A 27,488-nucleotide genomic window follows, 5' to 3' on the forward strand; every position below is an offset into this window, starting at 1 on the left:
TCAGGGGATGTCAGAGAGCCAGTTTCAGCCCAATAGTGCAGCCAGGCCAAAGGACCCATTGTGCACAAATTCGTGCACCGGGCCTCTAGTATCTAAATAAAAGGAACCCATTTCAGATGTGCCCTCACACTTGTAAACTTTCTTATGAATTCACTTTATATATTCTGTGAATTTGTGAGTTTTAAGATAGCAGTTTTCCCTACAGTTGTCCACTGAATTGGTAATTTAAAAAAATGTGTAGGATAAGCCAGGGGTCAGCAAGCTGTGTCCCATAGGCCAAATCAGCCTGCTTTTCTGAGTTAAATATTGGCACACAGTCCTCTCCTTGGTGTATGTGTTGTGTATGGCTACTTTTGTGCCCAAATGGCAGAATTGAGTATTTGCCTTAAACACTGTGCTGCCTGCAAAACCTAAAATGTTAATTATCTGGTCCTTTTAAGCCTGCCAACCCTTGGATCCAGTTCTTAATGCTCTATCATTATTTGACATATTGCTATTACAATAACTGTATCTTCCTAGAACCTATAAAATACTTTAGTAGAAGTACATCCAGTCAAATATAAATGCATAGTATGAATGTACGTTTTCGTGTCCTTACCTAAGTAACACAGAAGCCTTTCATCTCTCCCAGTTACATTCTCCCTTAATAGGAAGTATAACACCTTTATCAATGCTTGGAGTTGCAATGTGAAGCCCTTGGCCTTCAACTCTGAGCTACCACCTAACACTATCATACTGTTTCTACTATTGTAGCATCTCTCACAGTTTACTAATTTAAAAAATGTAGTTTTATCTTCCTTGTACGTCCTTCAGAGCAGAATATATTTCATATTTTTATGTCTTCTCCTTGCCTGTCCCCTTTCCCTTCCCCTTTCCTCCTAGTCTCTTCACCCATTATAGATCAATGGCTGGTGTGGCTTAGTGGTTTTAGTGGTTGAGCATCAGCCTATGAACCAGGTGGTCAGTTTTCGATTCCCTGTCAGGGCACTTGCCCTGGTAGCAGGCTGGATCCCCAGTAGAAGGTGTGCAGGAGGCAGCCGATCAGTGATTCTCTGTCATCATTGATGTTCCTATCTCTCCCTCTCCCTTCCTCTCTCTGAAATTAATAAAAATATAAAAACAAAACATTCATGATCACATGTTTATAGGTCTGTGAACAAATGTTTTGGAATAATAATTCTTAATGCACTTCTTCTGAAGATGAATCATTCTATTTATGTGAAGAAATATGTTTCACACTGTTATACCTGCTTGATGAAGGGGGCTATGGAAAGATTGATTTACATACCTTATCAAGATAAAGAGAATAATATATGACTTGTTATTATAAACCAATGAAGTAAAACAATGTAATATTAGAAAAACATTAGATTGTACTATAGTATTATTATATAACCAGAGGCCCGATGCACGAAGATTTATGCAAGAATGGGCCTTCCTTCCCCTGGCTGCTGGCACCGCCTTCGCTCCAGCCCAGAGCCGCCTTTCTGCCTTTGTTCCAGTCCGGAGCCCCATTTCCACCTTCCCACGCTGCCCAGAGGCCCAGAGCGGCTGGGGCGGTGTGGAATGCCTGCATCCTGCCCCACTCCTGGCCACTCGGTGCCTGCATATGCAAATTAACCCGCCATGTTTGTTGGGTTAATTTGCATACTCACGCCTGATTGGCTGGTGGGTGTCGCAAAGGTATGGTCAATTTGTATCTTTCTCTCAGTGTAGATTATACATAAAATTACATATGCGCCAATAGAGAATAGATACTATATATTATGTGTAATATGTATATATTATAAAGCAACAAGATCATGTTCTCTGTCCCCATAGATCTTTTTTAGTATAGAAATTTAACTGCATAACATTTTAATGTTCAGAACATACTTTTAAAAAATTAAACTTACTGGGGTGGCATTGGTTAATAAAATTATATATGTTTCAGGTACTGAATTCTCTGATACATCAACTATATGTAGCATTGCATGCCCACCACCCAAAGTCAAATCTTCTGTAACCATATATTTGACCCCCTTACCCTTTGTTAACCTTCCATCCCCCTTCCCTCTGGTAACCACCATATTGTTGTCTGTGTCTATGAGTTTTTGTTTGTTTTTGATGTTTATTCATTTGTTACTTTTAGTTTTATATCTCACTAAGTGAAATCACATGGTTCTTGACTTTTTCTGACATATTTCGCTTAGCACGATATTCTCAAGACCCACCCATGTTGTTGCAATGGCAGTACTTCATCTTTCTTATGACTGAGCAGTACAGTGGGGCCTTGACTTACGAGTTTAATTCGTTCCGTGACGGAGCTCGTAACTCAAATTACTCGTATGTCAAATCTTAAAGTGAACAAGTGAGACACATGATGCTGGGTTGATGTTGTGGCGTTCACTGTGACGTTCGCTGCGCCAACTAGCGGTGGGGTATCTGAAGCTGGCTCGTAACCCGAATTTTAGCTCGCAACTCAAAACAAAAAATCGGCCGAGAGAGACGGCTCGTATCTCGAAAAACTCGTTAGTCGGGACACTCGTAAGTCAAGGCCCCACTGTATTCCATTGTGTATGTGCCACATCTTTACCCATTTATCCAGTCCTCTAGCAAAGGACACCTCAGTTGTTTCCAGGTCTTGGCCACTGTGAATAATGCTGCAATGAACTTAGGGGAGCATATATCTCTGCAAATGAGTGCTTTCAAATTTTTTGAGTAGATACCCAGAAGAGGAATGCTGGGTCATATGGTCATTCTATTAAACTTTTTAAGGAACCTCCATACTGTTTTCCATAGTGACTGTGCCAATTAACATCCCAGGTGCAGTAAGTGAAGTAGAACATACTTTTTAAGATTTTCATTTTAATTAGGATATTACAGGTTTTTTCAAGTAAAGTGAATAATTTTATGTATGTAACCAGTATAAATAAAAAAATATTTTCAAGAAAACAATCATACCAATTTTTAAAAGCTGACAAAGAAACCGGAAAGGTATGCTAAAATCGAATCACCGAAAGAGATTTTAAGAAAAATGTTCTGTAAATTCACTGTAAATATATAGCACATAATACGATTTATGCTTTATAAGACAAATATTAGAGTTTTTACTAGGAAGACTTTTGCTTAAACACAAGAACTTGAAAGTTTTATTGAGGCTAACATAAACTTTCTTAACATAAATATGTAAGAGTATGGTTAGTTCAATGATGTTTTTATTTTCCCTAAAAGAGAAATGATGTTAGGGGTCCTAGATCTTTGGGGGTCATGTTCACTTTATAGTTTTTTTTAAATGTACTTTATTGATTTTTTTTACAGAGAGGAAGGGAGAGGGATAGAGAGTCAGAAACATTGATGAGTGAGAAACATCGATCAGCTGCTTCCTGCACACCCCTCACTGGGGATGTGCCCGCAACCAAGGTACATGCCCTTGACCGGAATCGAACCTGGGACCTTTCAGTCCGCAGGCCGACGCTCTATCCACTGAGCCAAACTGGTTACGGTCACTTTATAGTTTTTTAAAAGAAGAAAATATGTATTAGATATGGAGAGAAGAAACTTCTTAAATTTAGAAATCAGAAGAAATTACAAAAACAGTTCAATAATGCATATACAGGAGAACATTCATGAAAGGGTAAACCATTGTAATCAAAATTAAAAGGCACTGGGCAAAACCGAGTGTGTTTTTTGCAGAAAATATGACCAATTCATATTATGTAGTATAGCATATGTGTTGATAAAAATAATGAGACAACAGGAATAATTTAAAAAATATAAATGAAAATAAGGCAAGATATTACTCCAAAATTAATACCAACTATTAATGAGAATGCTATGATCATACTGCTGGTAGCAGTATATAACTTTTTCTGGCGTTAATAATATTCTTACCTTTTTCTTTTTCTATGTGCCTGTGTATCACAAAATCTACCCCAGGTCTGAGTATCAGAATGTAGCTTTATAAGAAAAGGGACTGTGCCGTAGAACCCTCTAAATTTGTAGAATAATTTATGTAGTTTTCATATACAGGGTGGGGCAAAAGTAGGTTTACAGTTGTGAGTATGCAAAACACAGAGTTTATTGTACTATTTATTAACTGTTGTATTATTTTCCTTGTGAACAACAAGAGAAAGACAAGTATCACATGATTTCACTCATGTAGAATCTAAGGAACAAAATAAACTGATGAACAAAATATATTGATCCAGAGACATAGAAGCATGGAACAGACTTGACAGATCTCAGAGGGAAGGGGGGGGGGGGGGATTAACAAAGAACTTATCTGCATGGGCCATGGACGCAGACAATAGTGCTGTGAAGGTGGGGGAGGGGGTAGTGGCCACGGGGAAATAAGGGGACATCTGTAAGACTTTCAGCAATAAAGATAATTTTTTTAAAAAAAAGGATCTTGATGGTTTTAATTGTTAATTATAAGGATAGCTAAAGTTAATCAGACAGAAAGTTTCCCTGGTCGGGAGGAAGTAGCTGCTGTCAGTCATCAAAATATGTTCATTTTACAAAGAAATTGCCCGGAACACGGATTTTTTTTTCTATTTAACCTAATGGAAAGGAAAGGTAATTTTACCTGGCTACTTACGAATGGCAGGCTGGTGTAAAGTCAGAGACATGTAACAGTGACAAGCTGCTGAAGAAGGAAAACGGGAGTGTGAAGGTGGAGGCTTTGAGGGGTGGCAGTAGCGGTTAGAATGACAGTGGTGATGAGTTAGCAGGGAGCACCACTCTGCTCTGCAGGTCAAAGGTAAATGCTTCAGCTTTGGATATGACTGTGTGAGGATGGAATGACTGAAGCAACAGCTAGCTTCTTTTAAAAAAGATTTATTTTTAAAAAAGATTTATTTTTAATAAATCTTTTAAAAAAGATTTATTTTTTAAATATGTCTTTTATTGATTTAAACTATATAGGTAGGTACATTGTTATTAACTTAATTAGGGTACTCCTAAGGGGGGCGGGAGGGAATAATCGATGAGAGAGAAACATTCATCATCATCTGCCTCCTGCACACCCCCTGTTGAGGATTGAGCCCACAGCCCGGGCATGTGCTCTGACCAAGAATTGAACCTGTAGTTACATGGGTTGGTGCTCAACCACTGAGCCACACCAGCCGGGCCAAGCCTGAATTTTTAATATAATTGTAGTTAGTTTAAATTTAAGTAGCTACATGTGGCTAGTGGTTGCCATATTGGACAGCACAGTTCTGGACATTTTATTGCTTTCACATTTGTTGTTTTAGATTTAGATTTAAAATCCATCTGTAATTGATTTTTTAGTAGGTGGAGAGGGATCATTTTATTTTTTTCTTGTATATAGAAATCTAGTTGGCCAATCACCAAGGAAAAGAGAATCTTTCCTAGTTTGGCACTCCCAGTTTTGTATCTCCGGATGTTTATTCCCACACCAGACACCACACTGCCTCTAGTAACTGGTTGAGGACATACTTGTTTCTAGTTCTTCAGAAGTAGCGTGGCCATTCTTGGCCCTTTCCCTTTCCAGCTAAGTATTAAAAGTATCTCAAATTCTCACAGAATTACTTCCGAGATTTTGATTGGGGTTACATTGGGTCTGTATCCCATCCAGTCATAAACATGATATAGTCATCCATTTTATGGCTTGCATTTCTCTCAATAACATGTGATCATATTTTATGTAAAGGTCTTGCACATCTTTTGTTTTTTATTCCTAGCTATTTGCTATTGTAAATAACACTGTTTTCTAATTTTCTAATTATTGCTGGTATATTGAAATACAGTTGATTTTATGTTATTCTTATATCGAGCAACTTAACTGAATTAACTTATTAATTCTTAGAGTTTGTTTTGGATTTTCTACATACCCAATCCTGTCATTCATAAATAATGACAGTTGCATTTCTTTATAACTCACACATTTTATCATTTTATTTCATCCTGCCTTATTGCAATTACCAGAGGGACTCAAGAGCAGAATCAGCACACTATTTTGTAAAGGACCAGATGAGGAGGAAGCCAATTCCTGTATAAATGTATAGACTCTTAAGTGTTGTGCTAACGGGAAGTCAGAGTAGATGACTGGTAGAAGTTTGGTAGATGAGCCCTTATCAGTTTGTATTAATTCAAAGGGCTGTATGCTATTTTTACAGGAAGAGGAAAGAATGATCCAGAGCCACAGAAGAACTGGGGTAAAACATTTGCCTAGTACAGTGGTCGGCAAACTGCGGCTCGAGAGCCACATGCGGCTCTTTGGCCCCTTGAGTGTGGCTCTTCCTAAGCCTTAGGAGCACCCTAATTAATAACAATGTACCTACCTATATAGTTTAAGGTAAAAAAATTTGGCCTTCAAAAGAAATTTCAATCGTTGTACTGTTGATATTTGGCTCTGTTGACTAATGAGTTTGCCGACCACCGGGCTAGTAGATTGGCACTGCTGGAAAGTGTGTGGTTATTTTGAATGTGACTAAGTACAAACTAATGCTTGCCTCTTTTTAAATCCCTTTAGGAAAAATAGAAATGAAGGTACATATGCACACAAAATTTTGCCTCATTTGTTTGCTGACATTTATTTTTCATCATTGCAACCACTGCCATGAGCCACATGACCATGGTCCTGAGGAGCACCACAGACACCATCATGGACTGACCGAATCGGAGGCGAGCAAATTTTCAGAGCTGGATGCTGCCAAAAATGAGAAAAATTATTACATTGAAAAACTTTTTGACCGTTACGGTGAAAATGGAAGATTATCCTTTTTTGGTCTGGAGAAACTTTTAACAAACTTGGGCCTCGGAGAAATAAAAGTAGTTGAGATTAATCATGAGGATCTTGGCCACGATCATGTTTCTCACTTAGATATTTTGGCAGTTCAAGAGGGAAAGCATTTTCACTCACATAACCACCAGCATTCCCATAAGCATTTAAATTCAGAAAACCAAACTGTGACCAGTGTATCAACAAAAAGATACCATAAGTGTGACCCAGAGAAAGAGACAGTTGAAGTGTCTGTCAAATCTGATGATAAACATACTCGCGACCGCAATCATCGGTTATGTCATCACCATTGTTTGCGTCATCACCTCGATCATAACACTACCCACCATTTTTCTAATGATTCCATTACTCACAGTGAGCATGGGGAGACTAGCCATGAGCCTTCAGCAGAGACCAATAAAACACAGGAACATTCTGAAAGTAAGCCACCAAAAGGAAAGAGGAAGAGAAAAGGGAAGAATGACGAAAATTCAGAGGTCATTACACCAGGTTTTCCCCCTAACCATGATCAGGGTGAACAATACGAGCATAATCGGGTCCATAAACCTGATCGTGTACATAACCCAGGTCATTCTCATGGACATCTTCCAGAACATAATGGTCATGATCCTGGTCATGGACACCAAGATCCTGATCCTGATAATGAAGGTGAACTTCGACACACTAGAAAGCGAGAAGCACCACATGTTAAAAAAAGTGCAATTTATTCAGCTGCTAGTCACAAAGATCATAATGAAGATGACCGCCAACATGAGGTAAGTAGAAAAAGATGGTTGCTCCATAATTCTTAGATAATTGTGGAGCATTTTAAGGTGAAAAGAGAAGTAACAGTGGAATAGTTAATCATATTAAAACATTTCTAGGTAATGTAAAAGAAACACGTTAAGGAAGTTAAATCAGATTAAATTTTTTATCCGGATTTTTACTTGCATTGTTTGTTTTCAAATTTGGGTTCTTAAAATCTAAATGTTTGAAGGTTGTTAGAAAATATACCCTTATATTCATTATTTTACTATCTTATGACTTTCTTAACTCCGCAAGTTAATTTTCATGTTGTTATTAGCTGGTTTCCAGATATTTGAAAATTGAAGCCTTTTTTGTTCAGTCTTTCCTCTTGGGAAGTGACTAGACAGTTTCTTTTTTATGACTATTAACTTACTGAATTAATTATGGAATGGGTCCTAGTCATTGATATAGCTCCAAATCAGGTATTTTGTGCATGTCGTAGGTTTCTTTTCTCAATGTCACTTTATGATAGGGCCTACTTGCTCATGATACAGTCTTTCTCATGCCTTTGACAAATTTAGGGTGAATGCAAAAAGATACAATAATAGGAAACTCCAAATTTTCATGATTTTTTTGAATAATTTCACATCAATTGATTCCTTCTTAGTTTTTTAAAGCTATATTAATCTTAAACACATTTATTTTTTGTTTTATGAAAGGTATATTAACACCTTTGTTTATTCTAATTTTTATCACTCTTAAGTTTAGAAAAAATTGAATTTATTGTTCATATGTATAAAATCAGCACCATATAATATAGAATATGATGGAATAAGACTTCATCCATTGTTGTTTATGTCTTTACAATTTAAATATGTTTGCATCTAAGTAAATATCTTTGTGTTTCTTCCCTGGAGAAGTCACCAGATAATTTATTTTTAGCAGTTATAAACACTGATAATCTTAGTTTACTTTTAAAGAATTATATTCATCTATTACTATGGATGATATCCTAGAATCTTTTGTTGTTAATAACTGGACGTTATTATTAATATTTACTTTTTGTGTCAAACTTGTAGGGTCTGCATCATCAAACCTGATGCGTATTTTGAATTTTCTCAGGATTTATGGAAATATTGTATGCATTGTGTAGTATAGTACCTTATGTTAAAACCTGGGCAGAATCATTGTTTGTTTGTATGTGTGTTCTGGCCTTGTTTTTTGTACCTACGTAAAATCATAGGATGAGCTAGCACGTCAATAGACAAGTCTGCTGCCGAAGTGGGTCTGTAGGAAAAAGAGGCAGTACCGTCTTTTTGCCTTAATTTTAGATACTTGTTTTCTATACGATGGGTTCAAACTTGTTTGCCTTGTTTCCTGCTCTGTTTTGTTTTGCACTTAAAGTTCTAGTGGATGAAGCTGCCTTGTTCTCATCTTCCAGCTTTAGCATTGGGCATCCCCTTCGGCAGGGAAAAGTCTGTCTTATACTAAAATACAAAGTTATTAAAGTAATTTAAGTTTATTTAACACTGTTTTACAAGTAAGAATCTTGAGTAATTAATAAATACACTTTGACTAGAGAAGTGATTGCCCCCACCCCCTTAAGAATCTTGAGATTACAGTTGTGAATCTCTCTTATCAGTGGCAATAGATCATTATCTTTCATGTGTTAGAATGGAAGAATGTTTAAAACCCATAAAAAGTCTTGGGTAATAAGTTGAATGTATCCCTATCATAAACTCCTATCCAAAAGCTTTATTTCTAATACATATATTGTATTACAAATTATTTTCAAATAATAATTAGAATATTTTCTTTATACAGTAAATTGTTTCTGCATAACCTTTCTAAAATACTCTTTAATTTGTTTTATCAATTTCCTTACAGTGTTTGAACGTCACTCAGTTGTTAAAATACTATGGTCATGGTGCCAACTCTCCAATCTCCGCTGATCTATTCACATACCTTTGCCCTGCATTGTTATATCAGATTGACAGCAGACTTTGTATTGAACATTTTGACAAACTTTTAGTTGAAGATTTAAGTAAGGATAAAAATACAGTTCCTGAAGATAAGGCAAATGTAGGGGCATCGGGTAAGAAAGATTTCTTTTTCTCCTCAACACAATTTCTATTCTAATTTTTTTATGTAGTTGAATTAGAAAGTATTTCCAAATTACTGCCCTACTTTTGATGTCTTTCAATATGTTTTAACATGTACGTTTAAAAGACTTGGGTAAGACAGGAGGCATGGTGGTATCGTGTGGCATTGCAGGGGAAGGATTGTGCTAGGAAACTAGATTAAAAAGGATACACAGGTTTGTGATAAGTGGGTCTGTCCTGACGGGCAAATGTAAAGAACGGGCCCTTAGTTAAAATTGTTTGTGTTCTAATTGCTTCCCATTGAGCAGGGTGTGATGATTGTTTTTAAGGAAGTACGGAGGAAAGCCAGTGGGACCTAGAGGGTATTACACTAAGTGAAGAAAGCCAGTCAGGGAAGACAAGTACCATATGGTCTCAGGTATCGTGATTACCAGAAGGAAAGGAGGATGAGGGGGGACAGAAGAGGGTAAGGGGCGGGGATACCATTTGGGATAGAAGGTGACTAGACTTGTGGTAGTGAACACACAATACAGTATACAGATGCTGTGTTATATGTTGTATGCTTGAAACCTATATAATTTTGTTAACCAGTGTCACCCCTATAAATTCAATAAACTATATTTTAAAAGATAAACAGAAGCCTGTCATTGTAACCATTATGTTCTTAACCTGTGCTGTGCTCGACTGCTTCCTGCTAAAAGGGTCCTTCAGTATGCTTTGCTAGAATATGACCGGGAGATAGTTCTATTTAGTTATACTTCGTAGTGTTTCAATAGGTGATGCAGTCAGACAGGACAGTGGTATAGAGGTAAATATTGGTGTACATATGTATTGCTGTAAGTATAGATTAGTAAGAAAAATGCAAGAATGGTCTTCTAGGTAGACAGGCTGGGTCCAGACTGGTGTGTTAGTAAAGGGAGACAAAGTGAGTCCATGCCCGGATTGGAGTGCTGAGGTTTGGGTGGATAAAATAGGCCCCTCTCTGGCTTCCTGTTCCCTGATCGTGGTGGGGGAGTAAGTACCTCGAGAGGCACCGTCTTTCAGGTGCTTCTCCATTTTCACTGTGACAGGAGAGAAGGGGAGCTAGGCCTGAGATTATTGAACTTAAAACAAAAGTCATTTGTTCTTTACAGGGAAAACGGAGACTGACGAGATTGTCACATCTAGATTTAAAATTAATAGCCTTTTTTATTTTTAAGGCTTCGAAAAATTTTAATTTTGGCTTCCACATCCACTGTAGATTATGAATTAGAGTTTTCCATACTGTAATATTGGAATAATCTATATATTATAATAAGCTGCTGATAGATGCTTTACTAGTAATATTGAAAATTACAGCTTATTCAATCTGAAAAGCCTTAGAGGAAATTGTACTTGCTTTGGGAGACAAATACATTACTAATAGTGAATTTTGATCAGTTGTTTGCAGGTGGTTATTAGCATTGTCAGAAATGAAGATTGAATGAATTATGTCCTAATAGATGTTGATAATTGTAGAGAGAAGGCCCTGCTAGAAATTATTTTTAATGACTGCTGTACCATTAAGAAAGGTTAACTGGTTCTATATAAGTCTCCCATAGAGGCACAGCTACTACCTCATTAACTGTTCAAAGACTGCTGTAAACCCAGTATGCTATATACTGTGTACGCTAGAAATCGTTTGTTTCTCAAGATTGGCCCATTTAGTCATAGAGCTGACCCTAGCTTAATTGCCAAGGGGGTTGTGAATAGGTTGATAAGCATTTTCTGCCAATTAAAATGCTGAAACAGTGTAGAAAACTGCCATCTTGCGCATGCTTTGAACCAAGTTAATTAGAAAGTTTCCACAGATGAGCGCTTCTTTTTAAAAGAATGTATTTTCTCTCTAGATAATGAGAAAGGGAATTGGTGAATAACTAAGCTTGAAGACCTTTAACGTTTTAAGCGACCTAATTTGCAGAATAAGTGAAGCTTGTTTCAGACATTTAGCATTTTTTTTAATTGCAGTTGGTATCTTGGGTGCAAATAAAGGAAACATTTGGTAGTTGTATTTAATAGTTTATATATTCTTAGTTTGGTATACATTTTATAAAAGATGCTTCTTTAATGTGTTTTTTAAAAATTGATTTGAGAGAGAGAGAGAGAGACATCAATGTTGAGAGCGAAACATTGATTGGCTGCCTCCTACAGCCCTCTACAGGGGATCAGGCCCACAACCTGGGCATGCGCCTTGACTGGGAATTGAACCAGTGACTCTTTGGTGCGTGGGATGACACTCAACCAACTGAGCCATATTCCAGTTTTTATTTGTCTTTATTTTATACCAAATAAATTGTGATTTAAAAAGCACAGTAATTTGGTTAGAAATCAGAAGAATTTTATAACCCAAATTGCTTTTTTCAACACCTAGAAAATTATGATAGAGTTTACTTAAGCTTAAATGCAAATATTATTATTTCTAAAAAGGAAGGGTTTTTTGTGTGGTTTTTTTTTTGGTTGTTTTTTAGTTTTTTAAGTAAATTGTACAGAAAGCCAAATTGGAGGAAAGAGAGTTTGGAACAGGGTGTGGAGGAGAGATGATATCGAGGAAAGTAGAACTGAATTATCCTTGTACAAATAAGAAATGAGATACAGTAATAAGACTCTTCTGTATATTATGTGAATATATTTCCATTTGGGGCTAATATGTAGTTTCTTAAACTTTTTTTAAGAAAGATTTACAAAGGTTACAGTATATTAGGTACTTGATTTTCTTTAATGCTCCCAGGAGAGGTTTATAATCATTCAGTCTAGATGTTAAGAGTGACTCACAGCCTTAAATCATTTTAAGTCCCTTTTTCTGATAAGGTGGGCCACTGAGGATAATATTTATAATTTGCTCTGAGTTTCTTAATTCCTTTTTTAGGTATTTAAGTTAGTTATACTGTTATTTATTTTGTTCTGTTTTTAAGCATAACAGTGCCAAAATATGAAGCTTCTTAAAAAGTATAGTCTGGGTGTGACTCATTTATCTTCTGTTTATTCTTCTTGGGAGCTTTTTTGATTGATGTTTTTATACTAATGCTGACTGTCAATTTCTTTCCCACAGCGTGGATTTGTGGTATCATTTCTGTCACTGTCATTAGCCTGCTTTCCTTGCTTGGTGTGATCTTGGTTCCCATCATTAACCAAGGATGCTTCAAATTCCTTCTCACATTCCTTGTGGCTCTGGCTGTAGGAACAATGAGTGGAGATGCCCTTCTTCATCTACTGCCCCATGTAAGAAATCCTTTTAAACTTAAAAAATAAAATAAAAATGAAAGTATTTAAGCTAAAAGGTTCTTTCATTAGCAAGCTCTAACACAAAAATCTAGTATTTGTGCTATTTTATTTGCTTAATAGGATAAATATTTTTTCCATTCGAGCAGTTTTAATAGCAATATTTTTTAAAATAAATTGAATCATTTTAAAATAGCAAAAAGACTGCTAATGTCAGTTTTATGTTCACCTGTCAGAATGTATACATGTCAAGTCACTACGATGTATACTTTAAATATCTTACTATTTTATAGGCCACTTATACCTCAGTAAAGGTAACTTAAAAAACCCCACACTTGCTCAACTGGAAGTTTTGAAAGTAAATACTTAAAAATCAAAGAGTGATAGACCTCTGTATCTGTATGCGTATAGCAGTATGCTCTGGCACCTTGATTGAGCAGGAATAGGCAGACCTGCTCAGTTAGTTAGCTGCTACAGGCATGTCGCTCTTTCCATCCAGGCACTTCGCCTTTCGCCCGGCCTCCTCTTGGTTTCCAACATTTGGGCACACTCTAATGGTAGGACCATGAGCCCACACTCCCAGTGCCTTGATTGTACCTTTCAAGGTCTGTTGCCACTTGAGAGTAGTTGATCCAGTATTATTATTTTGTGTCACATTATGAAAATAGTGGGCTCTTTCATTCCAAATGTAAATGACAGGTTTGAGTATTGTCTTATATATCCTCACCATCTGCCTTCTGGAGTGTGGGGAGACAGAATTGCATGTGTATGTTATGAATACCTCTTCTCTCTTCTGTACTGTGGTTGAGAATTCCAGATCTAGTCTAGAACAATGCATGACATTGTCTTTTTAAGAAATTAATTAATCTTAAAATTTAATATAAATTTTTTAAAGTTTATTTATTACAGGTTATTTACTTACTTTCCCCTTCATTTCCACCCTTGCTTGCCCTTTCTGACAGCCATCAGGAAAAGCAACAGTCTGTTTCAGAACTGGGCCTATAAGAACAGTTGAAGTGTGAGCAAAGTTTAACTGCTGTTTATTTTTTTCTTAAGGATAAAGTTAATACCTTTTTGAATGATCTTACCTCTTTTGAGAGGTTTAGAAACTTCTGTTGACCACTACCATATGGGGAAAGAATACACATGTATTAAGCAAGGGAAATACTTAGCAGTCCTTCTCTAATGTTTAAAGATCTCTAAGATTAATATTGTGAAACGTGTACATTTCACAATTAAACATAACTTTATTAGCACACATATATTTATTTTTGCTAAAGTATTAAAAATAGAACATTAAGCATATATTCCAGTATGTACTTCTGTATAATCAGTTTAAGAAAAAGTTAGATTACAGGGAGTCACAAGTAATCACCTGTTGGTGAATTCCTTTGTTTTCTTTTTACTGAATACTAGGCATTTATCTGGGTCATAGACAGAGGACCCATCGCTCCCTGTTTTCTTACTGCTGATATGGCTCTCTTACTCCTCTCAGCATTTGAGTTGGTGGTCTTTGTTTTAGAGTTACCAGGAAATGTACTTTCATAGCATTTCAGTAGCATTTTAATTATTTGTTTCAAATTTTTCCTTATTCTTAATACCAGTCTCAGGGTGGACATGATCACAGTCACCAACACGCACACACGCATGGGCACGGCCATGGCCATTCGCATGGACACGAGCCCAAGAAGTTTCTGGAAGAATATGATGCTGTACTGAAAGGACTTGTCGCTCTAGGAGGCATTTACTTGTTATTTATCATTGAACACTGCCTTAGAATGTTTAAGCACTACAAACAGCAAAGAGTAAGTACTTTTTAGTTGTTTGCTTCACTTTCTGGAATGTAAAACTCAAAGACCATCATTTTCTGGCCATGTGTTTAATTATGGTGTTGGTGTGATTTAAGTCTCTGTTTTTTAATAGGTTATCTTCATAGTAATAAATGGCTTTGATCCTGGCCATTTTTGGTCATTACATTTATTTTGGCATTTATAATCAAGATATGATAATCTCAGCTCATCTGCGTCACATCTTATTTAACTGAGTTTAAACAGGATGCAAAAGCTATTGGTTAGTTTATGCTCACAAAAATGCAAAAATATGTAAATACAAGCAAGTTTCATCAGTCTTCTTAGGTAATTTCAAGTCTAAGTGGCTTTTATTGTCATACACTTGAATGAAAATGTTTTCAGACAGCATACTTCTTTATCAGAAAAGTCTTGCCAGTGGTAGAGTCCTAGAGGTATAAGACTTTATATTCAGGAAGCTTTGTAGGAAGGATATAAGGGAAATGAAGGAAATGGTGATTCCTCTCAAGAGCAGCAAGCCACTTGGGAGATGACGCAAGGACTATTGGTCACATACCCTGCTTGTCATGAACTGTCTGTGTTTCCTGTCACATTTATGAGAATAACACAAATATCCAAAGAATTTTCTCCCCAAGAAGGTAAGTTTGGGGTTACATTCACCATGATTATACCTCTCCCTGTTCAAGTTGATTCATGTGTGTATCTAAAGTTCTATCTTGAATATATCTCACTAACATGTTTGTGATACCAGTGCTGATTATCTTCAGTATCTGCTCTGTAAATCTAGAGGACATCTTTAGGAAGCTTTCCACACAAAAAGGATTAGAAAATTCTTACATTTTGTTAGTTAACTGCAAATATTCAAAAAAGGAAAAATACTTTCTTCTTCCTCAAGAACATTCGATAGTCGTGATCACCATCTAGGATACAACTAGGCTACAGTCCACACCTAGGATACAACTTTTATGCTATTTTTATGTATATATTTTTGGTATATGTATGTGTTGTTTATAGATCTTCTTGAGACAAAATAAATAGTTTATAATAGAACTCTGCACTGGGAGACAGGGGGAGTGATTCTAGTTATTGCTCAGCCACAAGCTAGCTGTGAAACTATGATTCATTCATGATTTTCAGTTGCTATCTATGGGGAGTAAATCCTACTTCTCATTTTTATAACCTATTCCAAGTAGAATATGTTTAGTTTTAATTGCTATATTTCAGTAGGACACCATCATATTTATTTGCCTCCAGAGGAGGGGTGGTCAGGATGGCGTGCCAGGGGAGAATCATCTGAGGATGGGAAGGAACTGGGAAGGACCAACTAGAGCAAAGGGAGAGAGATTCCACAGCACGTGGTGTTTGAAGGTTGTGGAAGGTCGTGGATGGAAGACTAGAATGTGGTGGAAGGGTGCCGAGTGAGAGTGGCTGGCAGGGAGCGAGTCGGCGAAGGCAATCACTGCCGACCATTCAGAGGAGGGGTGAGATGGGCTTGAACCACAGTTATGGCATAGGATTGGGGGAGAGGAGGTGGTTAAGAGGATTGTTAAAATGAAAGAATCAATAAGAAGACTTGACATTTGATTAGATGTAAGAAATACGAGAATTTAGAGTCCATCTCTGTAAGTACCTAATTTAGATCACAGTTACATATTGCAAACTATATAAAGGAGTTTTGGAATTACTATGAAGCCTGAATTTTCTTCAGTTGTGTATACCTATTAACATCGAAGCAGCAGTTGGTATTTAATCTGTCTAAATTATTAGGGACTGTATAATTTACAGAGAAGAACAAAATACACAAGTTTTCCTTTTTTATAATTTAATCTTGATCTCAGTTTGAACTTAAATTTACCGGCAAAATGAAACACATTTATTTTTGTAAAGTAAACTAATGTAGGAGAACAGAGTCCCCAAAATATGGCAGCCTATTTGTAAATTTGAAATTGTGGGAGCCCTAGCTGGTTTGGCTCAGTGGATAGAGCGTTGGCCTGTGGACTGAAGGGTCCCAGGTTTGATTCCGGCCAAGGGCACATGCCCAGATTGTAGGCTGCATCCCCAGTGTGGGGCATGCAGGAGGCAGCCAATCAGTGATTCCCTCTCATCTCTCCCTCCCTCTTCCTCTCTGAAATCAATAAAAATATATTAAAAGAAATTGTGGGAGGTAAAAAACGGAAGGTGCTCTTGGCAGAGGAGTATTGTGTCTATAATAAGGAGGTTTTCAAGTATATCCAGGAAAGGAATCTAGGCAGTAAGTCCGAACACGTCCTTTATGATAAACAGGACAACGCCTAATCTAAGGTGAGACACTGCTGTGCAGGCCTTTGGAAGAAAGGAGATGAGTGATACTTGAGTAGAACAGATACTTGATCGTCTGATAGAAAAGTCAGCTTTGGGAAGGGAGCGTTCAGAGCATCAGTTCAGCAACACCCGGCGATGACTGGCTCAGGCCGGCTGAGCTTGAGGGGTGATTTGGCAAGTTTTTCGGAAAGTGGACAGTCAGAGCCACAGCAGTTACAAGATCCCAGCTGCCATTGGCTTTTTCTCCTTTACCCTCTCTCTCCCTCTCCTGGGCTTTTACTGTTGCTGACTCCTCCTTCCTCTTCTTTAGTGACTCATGGCTGTTGTTCTCTCCTCTAGGATGTCTCGATATTATTATTATTTGAACATTGTCTGTTTCTCCTGTTTCTGTTACCTATTGCTATGAAGCAGAACAACCCAAACTTAATGGCTTATAGCAACAGGGATTTGGGCAGGGCCCAGCTGAGCAGTGTTTTTGCTTTACTTGGTGTCAGCTAGAGCCACTCGCTGCTACATTCACACTCCACTGCCTGCTAGGGCAGGTGAAGTCCAGGAATGCCTCCCTCCTCGTCTGTGTGCCTGCATCTCGGTCTCCTCTCACACCTCCCGCCGAGTCCAGACCGAGCTGCTCCAGAGCACGTGGCTGCTTCCCCGCCCAACAAAGTGCCAGCCAGGCTCTTTCAGACCAGTCCCCCTTCCCCCGGCCCAGCCTCACTTCCGCTGTTCTGGTGAAGATACGGTAAAGGCCAGCCAGAATTCAGGCAGGGGAATGTGCTGTACATTCTGCGGGTGGAGAAGAAGGCTGAGGCCGGGAGGGAAGACACTGATGGTGGCCATCGCTGAAGACTCTACTAGCCCCGACGGGCTTACCTCGCAGCGTTAGGAGACTGACCGTTTACAGCTGGAAGCAAAGCCAACCGTCTAACATACTTGTTATTTGTCTCTTACGTTCACATAGACTAGAAGTAGAACTTCAGGTTGGAAGTGTTGTTAGTGGTAGCTATGTTGAAAAGGAGGCTATCTATATATATAAAAGGCTGATATGCAAAGTGTCCCCTCAGGAGTTTGATCGCTCGCTATGACATGCGTTGACCACCATGGGGTGGCGTGGAATGAAGGAAGGCCCCACCAGCAGCTGGTTAAGGGAGGCCCTGGCTGGCAGCCAGAAGGCCCCAATCGGCCCGGATCTCCAGCCACGCCTAGGGACCCTACCTGTGCACAAATTTTGTGCACTGGGCCTCTAGTTTAGAGATAAGTTAGGACAATTCAAACCTAAACAATAAAATACAATAATTAGAATTTATTAGTAATTGAGAACAGATTAGATGAGAAACGAAGCTTGTCTTTATCGCAAAGCTTAGGGTCAGTTACTTATAGGTCATTTTAATACATCACCTCATTTAATCCTCAATCTATCATTTTCATTTTACAGATGAGTATTATATTTAACAAATTTAACAGTCTCAGAAGTTAATTGCAAATTTGGTATTTTAACTCAGGTTTGACTCTTCATTATGTCGCAAGTAGGGAAATATGAGATTGCATTAATCACAGAATAAAATTCAAAGGAATAAGCATTAGTTTTTGGAATTTACTATTCCCACACATTATTAGATAAGAGAGATTACATATATTTCACATATTTCATTTGGGTTGCATATAATAATATAGTAGTGCGTATCCTTTTAACTTTGAATTAGATGAACTTGAACCTTTTAGTTGAGTATTCAAAAAACACCAACATACAAATACAGCTGGATTTTTCATCTGGTTAAACCCCTTGATTAACTTGTAAAATTTTTTCTCACTTCTTTATCATATAATTTATGCCAGGAGTTAATACCAGTTATCCCCATAGATGTTAATAAGTGAATATTGTTGCTACTTGTGGCTGCAGATTTGATAATAATACCAGATTTTTTCCCAGGGGAAACAGAAGTGGTTTATGAAGCAGAACACAGAAGAATCGAGTATTGGAAGGAAGCTTTCAGACCACAAGATAAATAACACGCCAGACGCCGACTGGCTGCAGCTCAAGCCTCTTGCAGGTAGGTAATAGTTCTCACGAGAAACTTTTAAAACATCACAATTGAAATATCGCTTCTAAACTGTGTGTTGCTTAATATTTCGTGTCTTTGTGGCTTCCCTAATTTTAGTTTCTAATTTAAATTTTCTTAATTGTGAGTTTGTCTTAATTGTGCTTTTGTTAGTTTTTTGGTTTGTTTCAACCTTATTTGATCTCAGTTTGAACTTAAACAGGACAACGCCTAATCTAAGGTGAGACACTATACCAGAAGTGGGATAAATTAATTACATTACAGGGCAAAAACCGTATTGTACTTTACAGGAAAACAATGAAATGGACAAACAAAAAGGCTTTGTGAGTGGTAGGTTAGCATCATGTTACTTCCTGGCAAGGCAAGGTCTATGTGCCCTCGGCATGTGGAAGGAGGATCAGCCTTTGTGCTTAAAGGAGAGGGATCTCTGTGCTTGAGATCTCTGCGCACCCATCCTTCTGTTCTGTTGCCTGGTAGATGTAATAGGTAGCTTACGATTTTTAGGGAAACCAAAACTTTTTAAAAAAATATTTTTATTGATTTCAGAGAGGAAAGAAGAGGGAGAGAGAGTCAGAAACATCAATGATGAGAGAGAACCATTTATTAGCTGCCTCTTGCACACCCACTACTGGGGACCGAGACCACAACCCTGGCATGTGCCCTTGACCGGAACCGAACCCGGGATCCTTCAGTCCATAGGCTGATGCTCTGTCCACTGAGCCAAACCAGGCAGGGCGAAACCAAAACTTTTAAATCTAACATTCCCCCTTCCTGTTTCCCCTGAGTGTACCAGTGACTTTCTGCAGAAAAGAAGCAGCCTAGACCCCACTGGAGACTCTGCCCCAAAATAGAATTTGGGAGGTATGAGGATATTTGTCACATAATAAATAACTTGAAAACGAGGTCAGAGGTCAACCTCAATTTAAAAAACAAAACTTAACAGATGTTGTCATTTATATGAATTTCTGAACTTCAGTCTAGTGATGGTTTGAGTAGTATTGTCAGGTGAAGCATTGAGAGATGCAAATGATTCACACTTTGTCTTCTTGTATGGCAAGAGGTTACAGTGGACAAACTTGAAGGTTTGTTCTTTCTCTGAAAACTTAGGAGTTTATTTTATTACCTGTAAACGCTACAGTAACTTGCACCTTTTGGTTTTCATCAGCTGTTCATGATGCACTCCTTAAGTCCCCAGCATCTCCAACCTTGCCAGCTCCTCCTCCCTGTGCCAGCCATGGCTTTCAGTTCCTCCATCACCTGGTGCACCTTTTGGTCTTGTGTGTGTTCACATGTTTTAATTTATTTTACTTGTTTTTATATATTTATTTAGTGAATTTTCAAGGACAGTCACTTAAGAAATGTTCATTACCTGCTGTTCTGTCTGGGTTTAAATGAGCAAATGTGCATTCATTTACCGGTTGATAAAGCATATCCTTTGCTATTATAAATGCAGGAACGGATGACTCGGTTGTTTCTGAAGATCGCCTTAATGAAACGGAACTGACAGATTTAGAAGGCCAACAAGAATCCCCTCCCAAAAATTACCTTTGTGTAGAAGAGGAGAAAATCATGGACCACTCTCACAGTGATGGGTTCCATACCATTGATGAGCATGCTCTCCATGCTGCTACACCCAACCACCACGACGAGAGTAAGACTGTGCTGAGGAAACACAGTCATCAGTGGCACCACAAACATTCTCATCATTCACACGGCCCCTGCCACTCTGGGTCGGACTTGAAGGAAACGGGAATAGCTAACATCGCCTGGATGGTGATCATGGGGGATGGCATCCACAACTTCAGCGACGGCTTAGCCATTGGTGAGTTCAAGGGAGCCTGGGTTCCAGTGGGTCGTTCTCGAAGACCGTCCTCCACTATGTCGTTATTCATCTTAGGAACTATAAATTAGAAAAGTTAAAATGTAGAGTTTATTATACATTACTTCGGTCACTTAATTTTTCTAAAGGCTATGTTGGGGACATAGAGATATAATTTCAGTAGGATTTTCTTTGAACATGTAAACAAATGTCCGTAATATGCTTCTTTGTGTGTGTGTGTGATTCATAACAGCGTCTTTATTTTAAATGCGTGGACACACTTTTTAAATTTATTTTTTATTGAATTTATTGGGGTTATAATATACTTCTTTAATAATTTTATTCAAGGCATTGTTACCATATTGAAAAAGCTACCTTAACATTGTATTTTCAAATACATTTACATTTACACATGCTCGAATGAGAAAAAATTAATTGAAATTTTGGATTTCATTTTTTCACATCTAAAAAGGTGAAGAAAAATTTTATGTTAAAAAATCCATTGTAGCAGATTCAAATATATTATGTTAGAATTTTGCTAATGTAAACTGATACTGCCAGTTTGGGAGGACAGTAAATGGGATTAATAGCTGACCTTTGAGGTCCAGACTCTTAAATAATTATTCAGGAATAGACTTTGGTATCTTTCAGAAGAGAGAGACTATATTTTTGAGTCCACAATGGCTGCCAATGTTTTACTAGTAGAATTAAACACATCTTTTACTAGAATTCAATTTTACTAATAGAATTAGATGCATTTGTACCTCTGGTCTCAGTCTTCAAGAGCCTCAGACAAATAATTCTTCGTACCATTTGTGCTCTAGACCAGAAAAGTTTGGATAAGAATACTAGCCATTTAACTATCTATAAATGAACTTATATGAGTTAAAATTGACCTTCCAACTACCGCTCAGAGATGGAAATACTGACAACATTACTACTTCCAAGCTGTTAGGGAGTTAAAAGGCCACACAAACTACAAACTTTAATTCAATAGGGAATATTTCTTTCACTAAGTAGCTCTTTTTCTGGTTAACACCTATTGAACCTCACTATCTGTTCAAAAACTAGAGTTTGTAAGATAAATGAGTCACTCATATATTATGACATTAGTTTAGAAAGGCAAGAGCGATTGCACCTGTCATTAATGAAAAAGGCAAAGCCGAAGATCCATCAGCATCACTTACTAGTTCCCTCCCTCCCCGCAGGAGCGGCTTTCAGCGCTGGGCTGACAGGAGGCATCAGCACGTCCATCGCTGTCTTCTGCCATGAGCTGCCACATGAGTTAGGTAATGTGACCTTTAAACTTTTACCTCGCTTCATCATCTCAGGCTTCTTCAGTGTTTAATGCATCCAAATGTCCTAAGTGTCAAAGCATAAAGAGTGGCTGATGGCAAAGTAGAGTGTCATCGTTGTATAACTTTTGCTTAAAATTATATACATCTACCGTCTCATTTTGTGTTATCTAACCCCCTGCTGAGTGACATCATCCTGTGAGCACAGTTGGTGGGTGAATTATTGAAAATGTGGCCAGGAAATTCATAGAGGAAGAAGTTAAGGAGCTCTTTCTGTAAAGGAAGCTGAGAAAGGAAGGCCAGAGGAAATAAACGCTGGGAGAGAAGGAGATAAAAGCTGGTGTGAATCCAGGTCTCACCCGGGAGCGTGGAGTGTTCAGGATCAGTGGAGAGATGGAGGAGATAACATTAGATGGAAAACCGGAGAATCACAATTTTGAAGCCATTGGTAGAAACTAATCTTCTTAGGTGTATTATCTTAAATTCCCCCAGTAACGTTGCAGGTATGTGGTTTGCAGCAGTTTCTTGGAACATGGAAAAACAATGGCTTGCACTAATTTCTTTGTTAACTTCATTAACAGATCATGCATTTTCAGTCATGTACGATCCCTTCTTAAGAGAAAGAAACAAGCCCCAGAATACTCATATTACCTTGCATATACTAAGTGTTCAACAATTAAATGAATGTTTGTAACTAAAAAAACTTGATTATAGTTAGTAAAATTATTAATTTTGACTCTTTAGCTCCAAGACATTTCTTACAGAATTTTGCTCTTCTCTTCTCTCTAAGCCAGCGATTTTCAACCTTTTTCATCTCATGGCACACATAAGCTAACTACTAAAATACTGTGGCACACCAGAAAAAACATTTTGTTTTGGTTGATGTGACCAAAAACATAGTTGCAATTTTGATTCATTCACACAAACCCCCTCATGCTCTCCCTGTATAGTGACACCCCTTTCTCACCCCTGCTCCCTGGTGGCCATGGGATGTTCCCCATCACTATAGTTTTCTCTTTTTAGACTGTCATATAAATGGATTCAATATAACCTGTCATACTGTCTTTCAGCATCATGCCTTTGAGATTCACTCAAGTTTTTGCGTGTTATAAAGGTTTAATTTCATGAGTAAAAAATAAATTTTCATATTAAGATTCCCATTATTAAAGGTACTCTTTTTATGTCATTCTTCATTTTGTCTTTTATGGATGTTTTTCTAAATTTGTGTGTAATTTCTTGTGGTTTTAGAACTCCCATTCTGTCTTCACTGCAGGTGACTTTGCAGTCCTTCTGAAAGCAGGCATGACCGTGAAGCAGGCGATTGTGTACAACCTGCTCTCGGCCATGATGGCTTACATCGGCATGTTCATCGGCACCGCGGTGGGGCAGTACGCCAACAACATCACCCTCTGGATCTTCGCCGTCACTGCCGGCATGTTCCTCTACGTGGCCTTGGTGGACATGGTGAGATGGTTTCCGTTTCCGTTGTTACACTCAACCTGTAAATAGAACACGACTTCTAAAAGTGAGAGAAATCTTTGGATATGGATTGAAAGACTAATTCTTCAAAACATACAACCCATTTTAAAGACATGTGATATCCTCAATAATCTGTAGGGAAAGATGTTTAAGTAGGAGCGTTCCTTCTTTGCAAACCAGTTGAGATGTTGAAGGTTTTTGACCACAGGTCAAAGTTACTCTTCAAAGTAACCAGTAGTATCTAGAGAGATAATTACAGGATTATCATACGACTTTAAAGGCTGGGTAATATGGGGATGGAGGTGTTTTATGGTTAAGAAAATGGCAAACAAGAAAGAAAGACTGTACCTCTGAGGTAAGCCAGTCCTCTGCAGAAAATTATATTCCAAGGAATTTACGTTTGTTTGAGCTTTAGCCCTGAGGGCGCCACCTGCCACCTGCCACCTCTGCTCTACTGCTCTCTCTCTCATTCAGGCCACCAGCACCTTCTCCTTTTAGCTGTTCTCCCTGCTTTTGCCCCTGCCTCGTCCACAACACTCTCTACCAACACACCAGCTACGTGATCTTTTTCAGGGACCCTTCAGCGGTTAGACCAGCCGTGGGCAAACTACGGCCCGCTTGAAATGAATTAAACTAAAAAAAAAAAAAGACCGTACCCTTTTATGTAATGATGTTTACTTTGAATTTATATTAGTTCACACAAACACTCCATCCATGCTTTTGTTCTGGCCCTCCGGTCCAGTTTAAGAACCCATTGTGGCCCTCGAGTCAAAAAGTTTGCCCACCCCTGGGCTAGACCGTGCCGCTGGTGTGCTTCCATCCTGTACGCGGTTTTCCGTCTGGTTCTGTGTAAGAGCTCTGAAGTTCTTGCTTGGACCTTCAAGGCGCTCCATCCTCCTGAGCATTTCCATTCCTTCCCCGCCTCCACCCCATCTCCCCTCACCCCCAGAAAGCACACGCTGCCTCTTGTCAGTCACTCAGAGTTTGATGAAAATGCGTTATAGTTATTAGCATTGTGTTCAATAAAATCACTATTTTATCTGTAGCTATGCTTTAGTCATTAGTGTTCTTAAGTAGGAAAATGTAAAAAAAACATTTGAGCAGATTATTATACAGGATTTCTGGTAAATACCTGTTTTGTCTCAGCTTCCGGAAATGCTGCATGGTGACGGCGACAACGAAGAGCATGGCTTTTGCCCCGTGGGGCAGTTCGTGCTGCAGAACTTGGGGCTGCTGTTCGGATTTGCCATCATGCTGGTGATCGCCCTCTATGAAGACAAAATTGTGTTTGACTTCCAGTTCTGACCATTCCGGCGACCACTGTGGATTACAGGAAGGCGACCGTGCAGCTTGGCACCTGTCCTTGTACCGTGTGCGCGTTGCTCCAAGAGAGGTCACTGTCTGCACCGCTTACACGTTCCGAGATTTGAGCTGACTCGAGACTGGTGCTCTGTACTGTTCTCCCTGCGCAGAGGGGTCTTTTTAAAACATGTAAAGCTTGTGATATAGAAAGGAGAAAATGGGACTCCATGAAACAACGTTGGTATAGGATTAAGATTTCCACAAAAATAATCATATAAAACACTAAAGTAGTCTCTTTATTAGTAGAAACTTCTGTGGCTATGCAGAAATAGAAATTGAACCAAAAAAAATCACTTAAACTTTAAAATATTTTAAATGGACTTTGAACAGACTTTTCTTTGTGCTAAAAATGACTTGTAGTGTCCTTTAATTCAGCTACATACATACATGTGGTAACAGGGATCAACTTGACTTTGAGATTGCATACGTAGATTCTAGGGCCCAGAGGAGAGCTCAGGCCACAGTAGGGTGTGGATTTAGCATTGGGAAAAGTCCTTATTCTTGAATCTAGAGTTACTATTTTTGTATATATTTACATAGTGTTTAAACTCCCAGCCTAAACTACTGAAATGTGTGATTGTATGTTTGTGTGAGCTTCAGTTTAATGGAAGATTCATAATGGTTCTCTGTATTATTAATTATTATACTTGGTATTTGGGTGTTTTTGTTTTGTTTTTTAATTTTGGGGGTTTTTTTGGGGGGGAAGAGGGGTGGGTTAGGAGGTCGGAGCATGTGGTAAAATGTTTTTTATTATTAAAATTGTAATCCTCTAGAAAATTTCAGAGAAGTGAAGAATCCATACATGGTCTAAATATTCAGTTTTCCTACTTTAACAGTACTAACTAGTTATTTGGGAAGTTTAAGTTCTAAATGTACGTATCGCTTTACCAGATGGCATTGGGACCATGCTGTCGCCGACAGTAAATCCAAATGTACCATGTCCATAATCCGTACATGGAGTGTTAAAGGAACAAAACAAAAATCGGTTATGAGGGTAATCCCTAGTGATACTGTGGCTATCATAGTGCCACGTGACTTGGAAGATAGATTTAAATAACTCAGCTGAAGTCACTTGATCATTTTGTGCCAAGATGTGCTGTTGGTGCCTGATAGGGACTAGTCTCTTTTGTAGGCGCCCTGTTCTCCTACCGTGCATTGTGATCGACTTGTGAGAAGTGCGAGCTGTGTCTATTCGGAATTTTGACCTAATAATTTGTAGCCCAGCCAGATGCATGGAGCTTTCCGGCTCCACCCTGTGCCACATGGTCCTCATTTATTCCAGTTCAGCTGAGCTTAACTCTGGGCAGGCAGCTTTCTTTTCATCTGCTTGGCTCCGCATGTAGCGGCTCTAAAACTCTTACTGTTCAAATACTGAAGAGCCAAACTCTTTCCATTCCATAGAACACTGTCACTCGGTCCTCCTCCCCCCAGTTTCTGTCCTCCTGAACTTTACCACAGACACCAGAACTGAGAGCAGCGAGGCGCCCCGGTATCAGCGGAGGCTGCCAGTGCTCCTTTCTGCTGCCAGCGAGGGAGCGAGGTGGTTTCCTCCTGGATGCCTGGATGTGCAGAGTGACTTCTGGCCTTCTCCCCGGTCTCCGGGAACGAGTAGGAGTTTTCTACATGGATTATTTTCAGCAGTGGGCACTGAATTAGGGCAGTCCTCATCTCATTGCTTGGCCCTTCAAGCAACTGAGCTAAAAGGTGCTGATATTTTATTTAGTACTGCCAAGTTCAAGTGATTCAAGTACCTTGCTTTCTGAACCATGCCAAGTTTATAGTTCATTGCTGGGTTTCTGTACCCAGACAGCTTCTGCATTCCAGCACTGTTAGATCTGCTTATCTCAAAAATGTTTACGGAGGGCAGCAGCTGCCATATGCTCCCCACTGAAATGCCCAACGTAAAGCAAATAGGTTGTGCTGAAGTAGATGAAGTTTTATATTCTCTCAGACACGGTATTATCTTTATTTGCTAGATCTTTTTAAACTTTGAGGAGGGCTGGAACCGTGGCTGCTAGTATTTTGTTAGGGTTCCACCAGTGTTTAGTTTTCACGTCATTCTGATGCACAATTTCAAGTCTTACAGACAATCTGAATTCCACTACATTTCTGTTTGGCTCCAACATTCCATTGAGCGTGGCCAGCCTGCTTTAAGGTGTTTGTTGGAGGTCACTGCTGTTGCCCGTACGATGCTGTCACCGTGTGACATCCGTACGAAATCCGGTGTACCTCACATTGCATTCGACCAGCTGTGATTATGCTTAGAAGTGCTCTAGTAACTAGTGCAGTGTGGAGTTTCCCGTTAGCAATACGTCAGTGGCTTAAATGTGATGATGGTCCTGCAAGGTGATACTTGCTAAAATATCTAAACTTTTTGTTGTTATAACTGAATCATTTTTTTAAAAAATTTATAAAGCTGACATGATCCAATGCTGTTTTTTTCATGGTCAACAGTGGTGTGTCATTTTATGTACGTTCCTAATGCCTGTGGAACTCCCAAAATAAAGACATTAAAAAAAGAGCAACATGCCAGCGTGCTGTCTTTAGTCTAATCTTT

At 38.6% G+C, this 27,488-nt stretch overlaps 1 protein-coding gene across 1 annotated transcript; it reads left to right on the plus strand.

Moving 5' to 3' along the window:
• The first annotated feature begins 6,282 nt into the window (after positions 1–6,282).
• SLC39A10 (solute carrier family 39 member 10) lies at positions 6,283–27,456 on the plus strand. The gene is made up of 9 exons (XM_006082363.3): positions 6,283–7,500; positions 9,359–9,566; positions 12,641–12,810; positions 14,415–14,615; positions 18,847–18,967; positions 20,430–20,798; positions 22,004–22,084; positions 23,364–23,554; positions 24,716–27,456. The coding sequence occupies exons 1-9, from the start codon at positions 6,487–6,489 to the stop codon at positions 24,872–24,874; spliced, it is 2,514 nt and encodes an 837-aa protein (XP_006082425.1). The 5' UTR covers positions 6,283–6,486; the 3' UTR covers positions 24,875–27,456.
• The last annotated feature ends 32 nt before the right edge of the window (positions 27,457–27,488 follow it).

The sequence above is a fragment of the Myotis lucifugus genome, unplaced genomic scaffold (assembly GCF_000147115.1).
Source record: "Myotis lucifugus unplaced genomic scaffold, Myoluc2.0 scaffold_3, whole genome shotgun sequence".
Lineage (NCBI taxonomy): Eukaryota > Metazoa > Chordata > Mammalia > Chiroptera > Vespertilionidae > Myotis > Myotis lucifugus.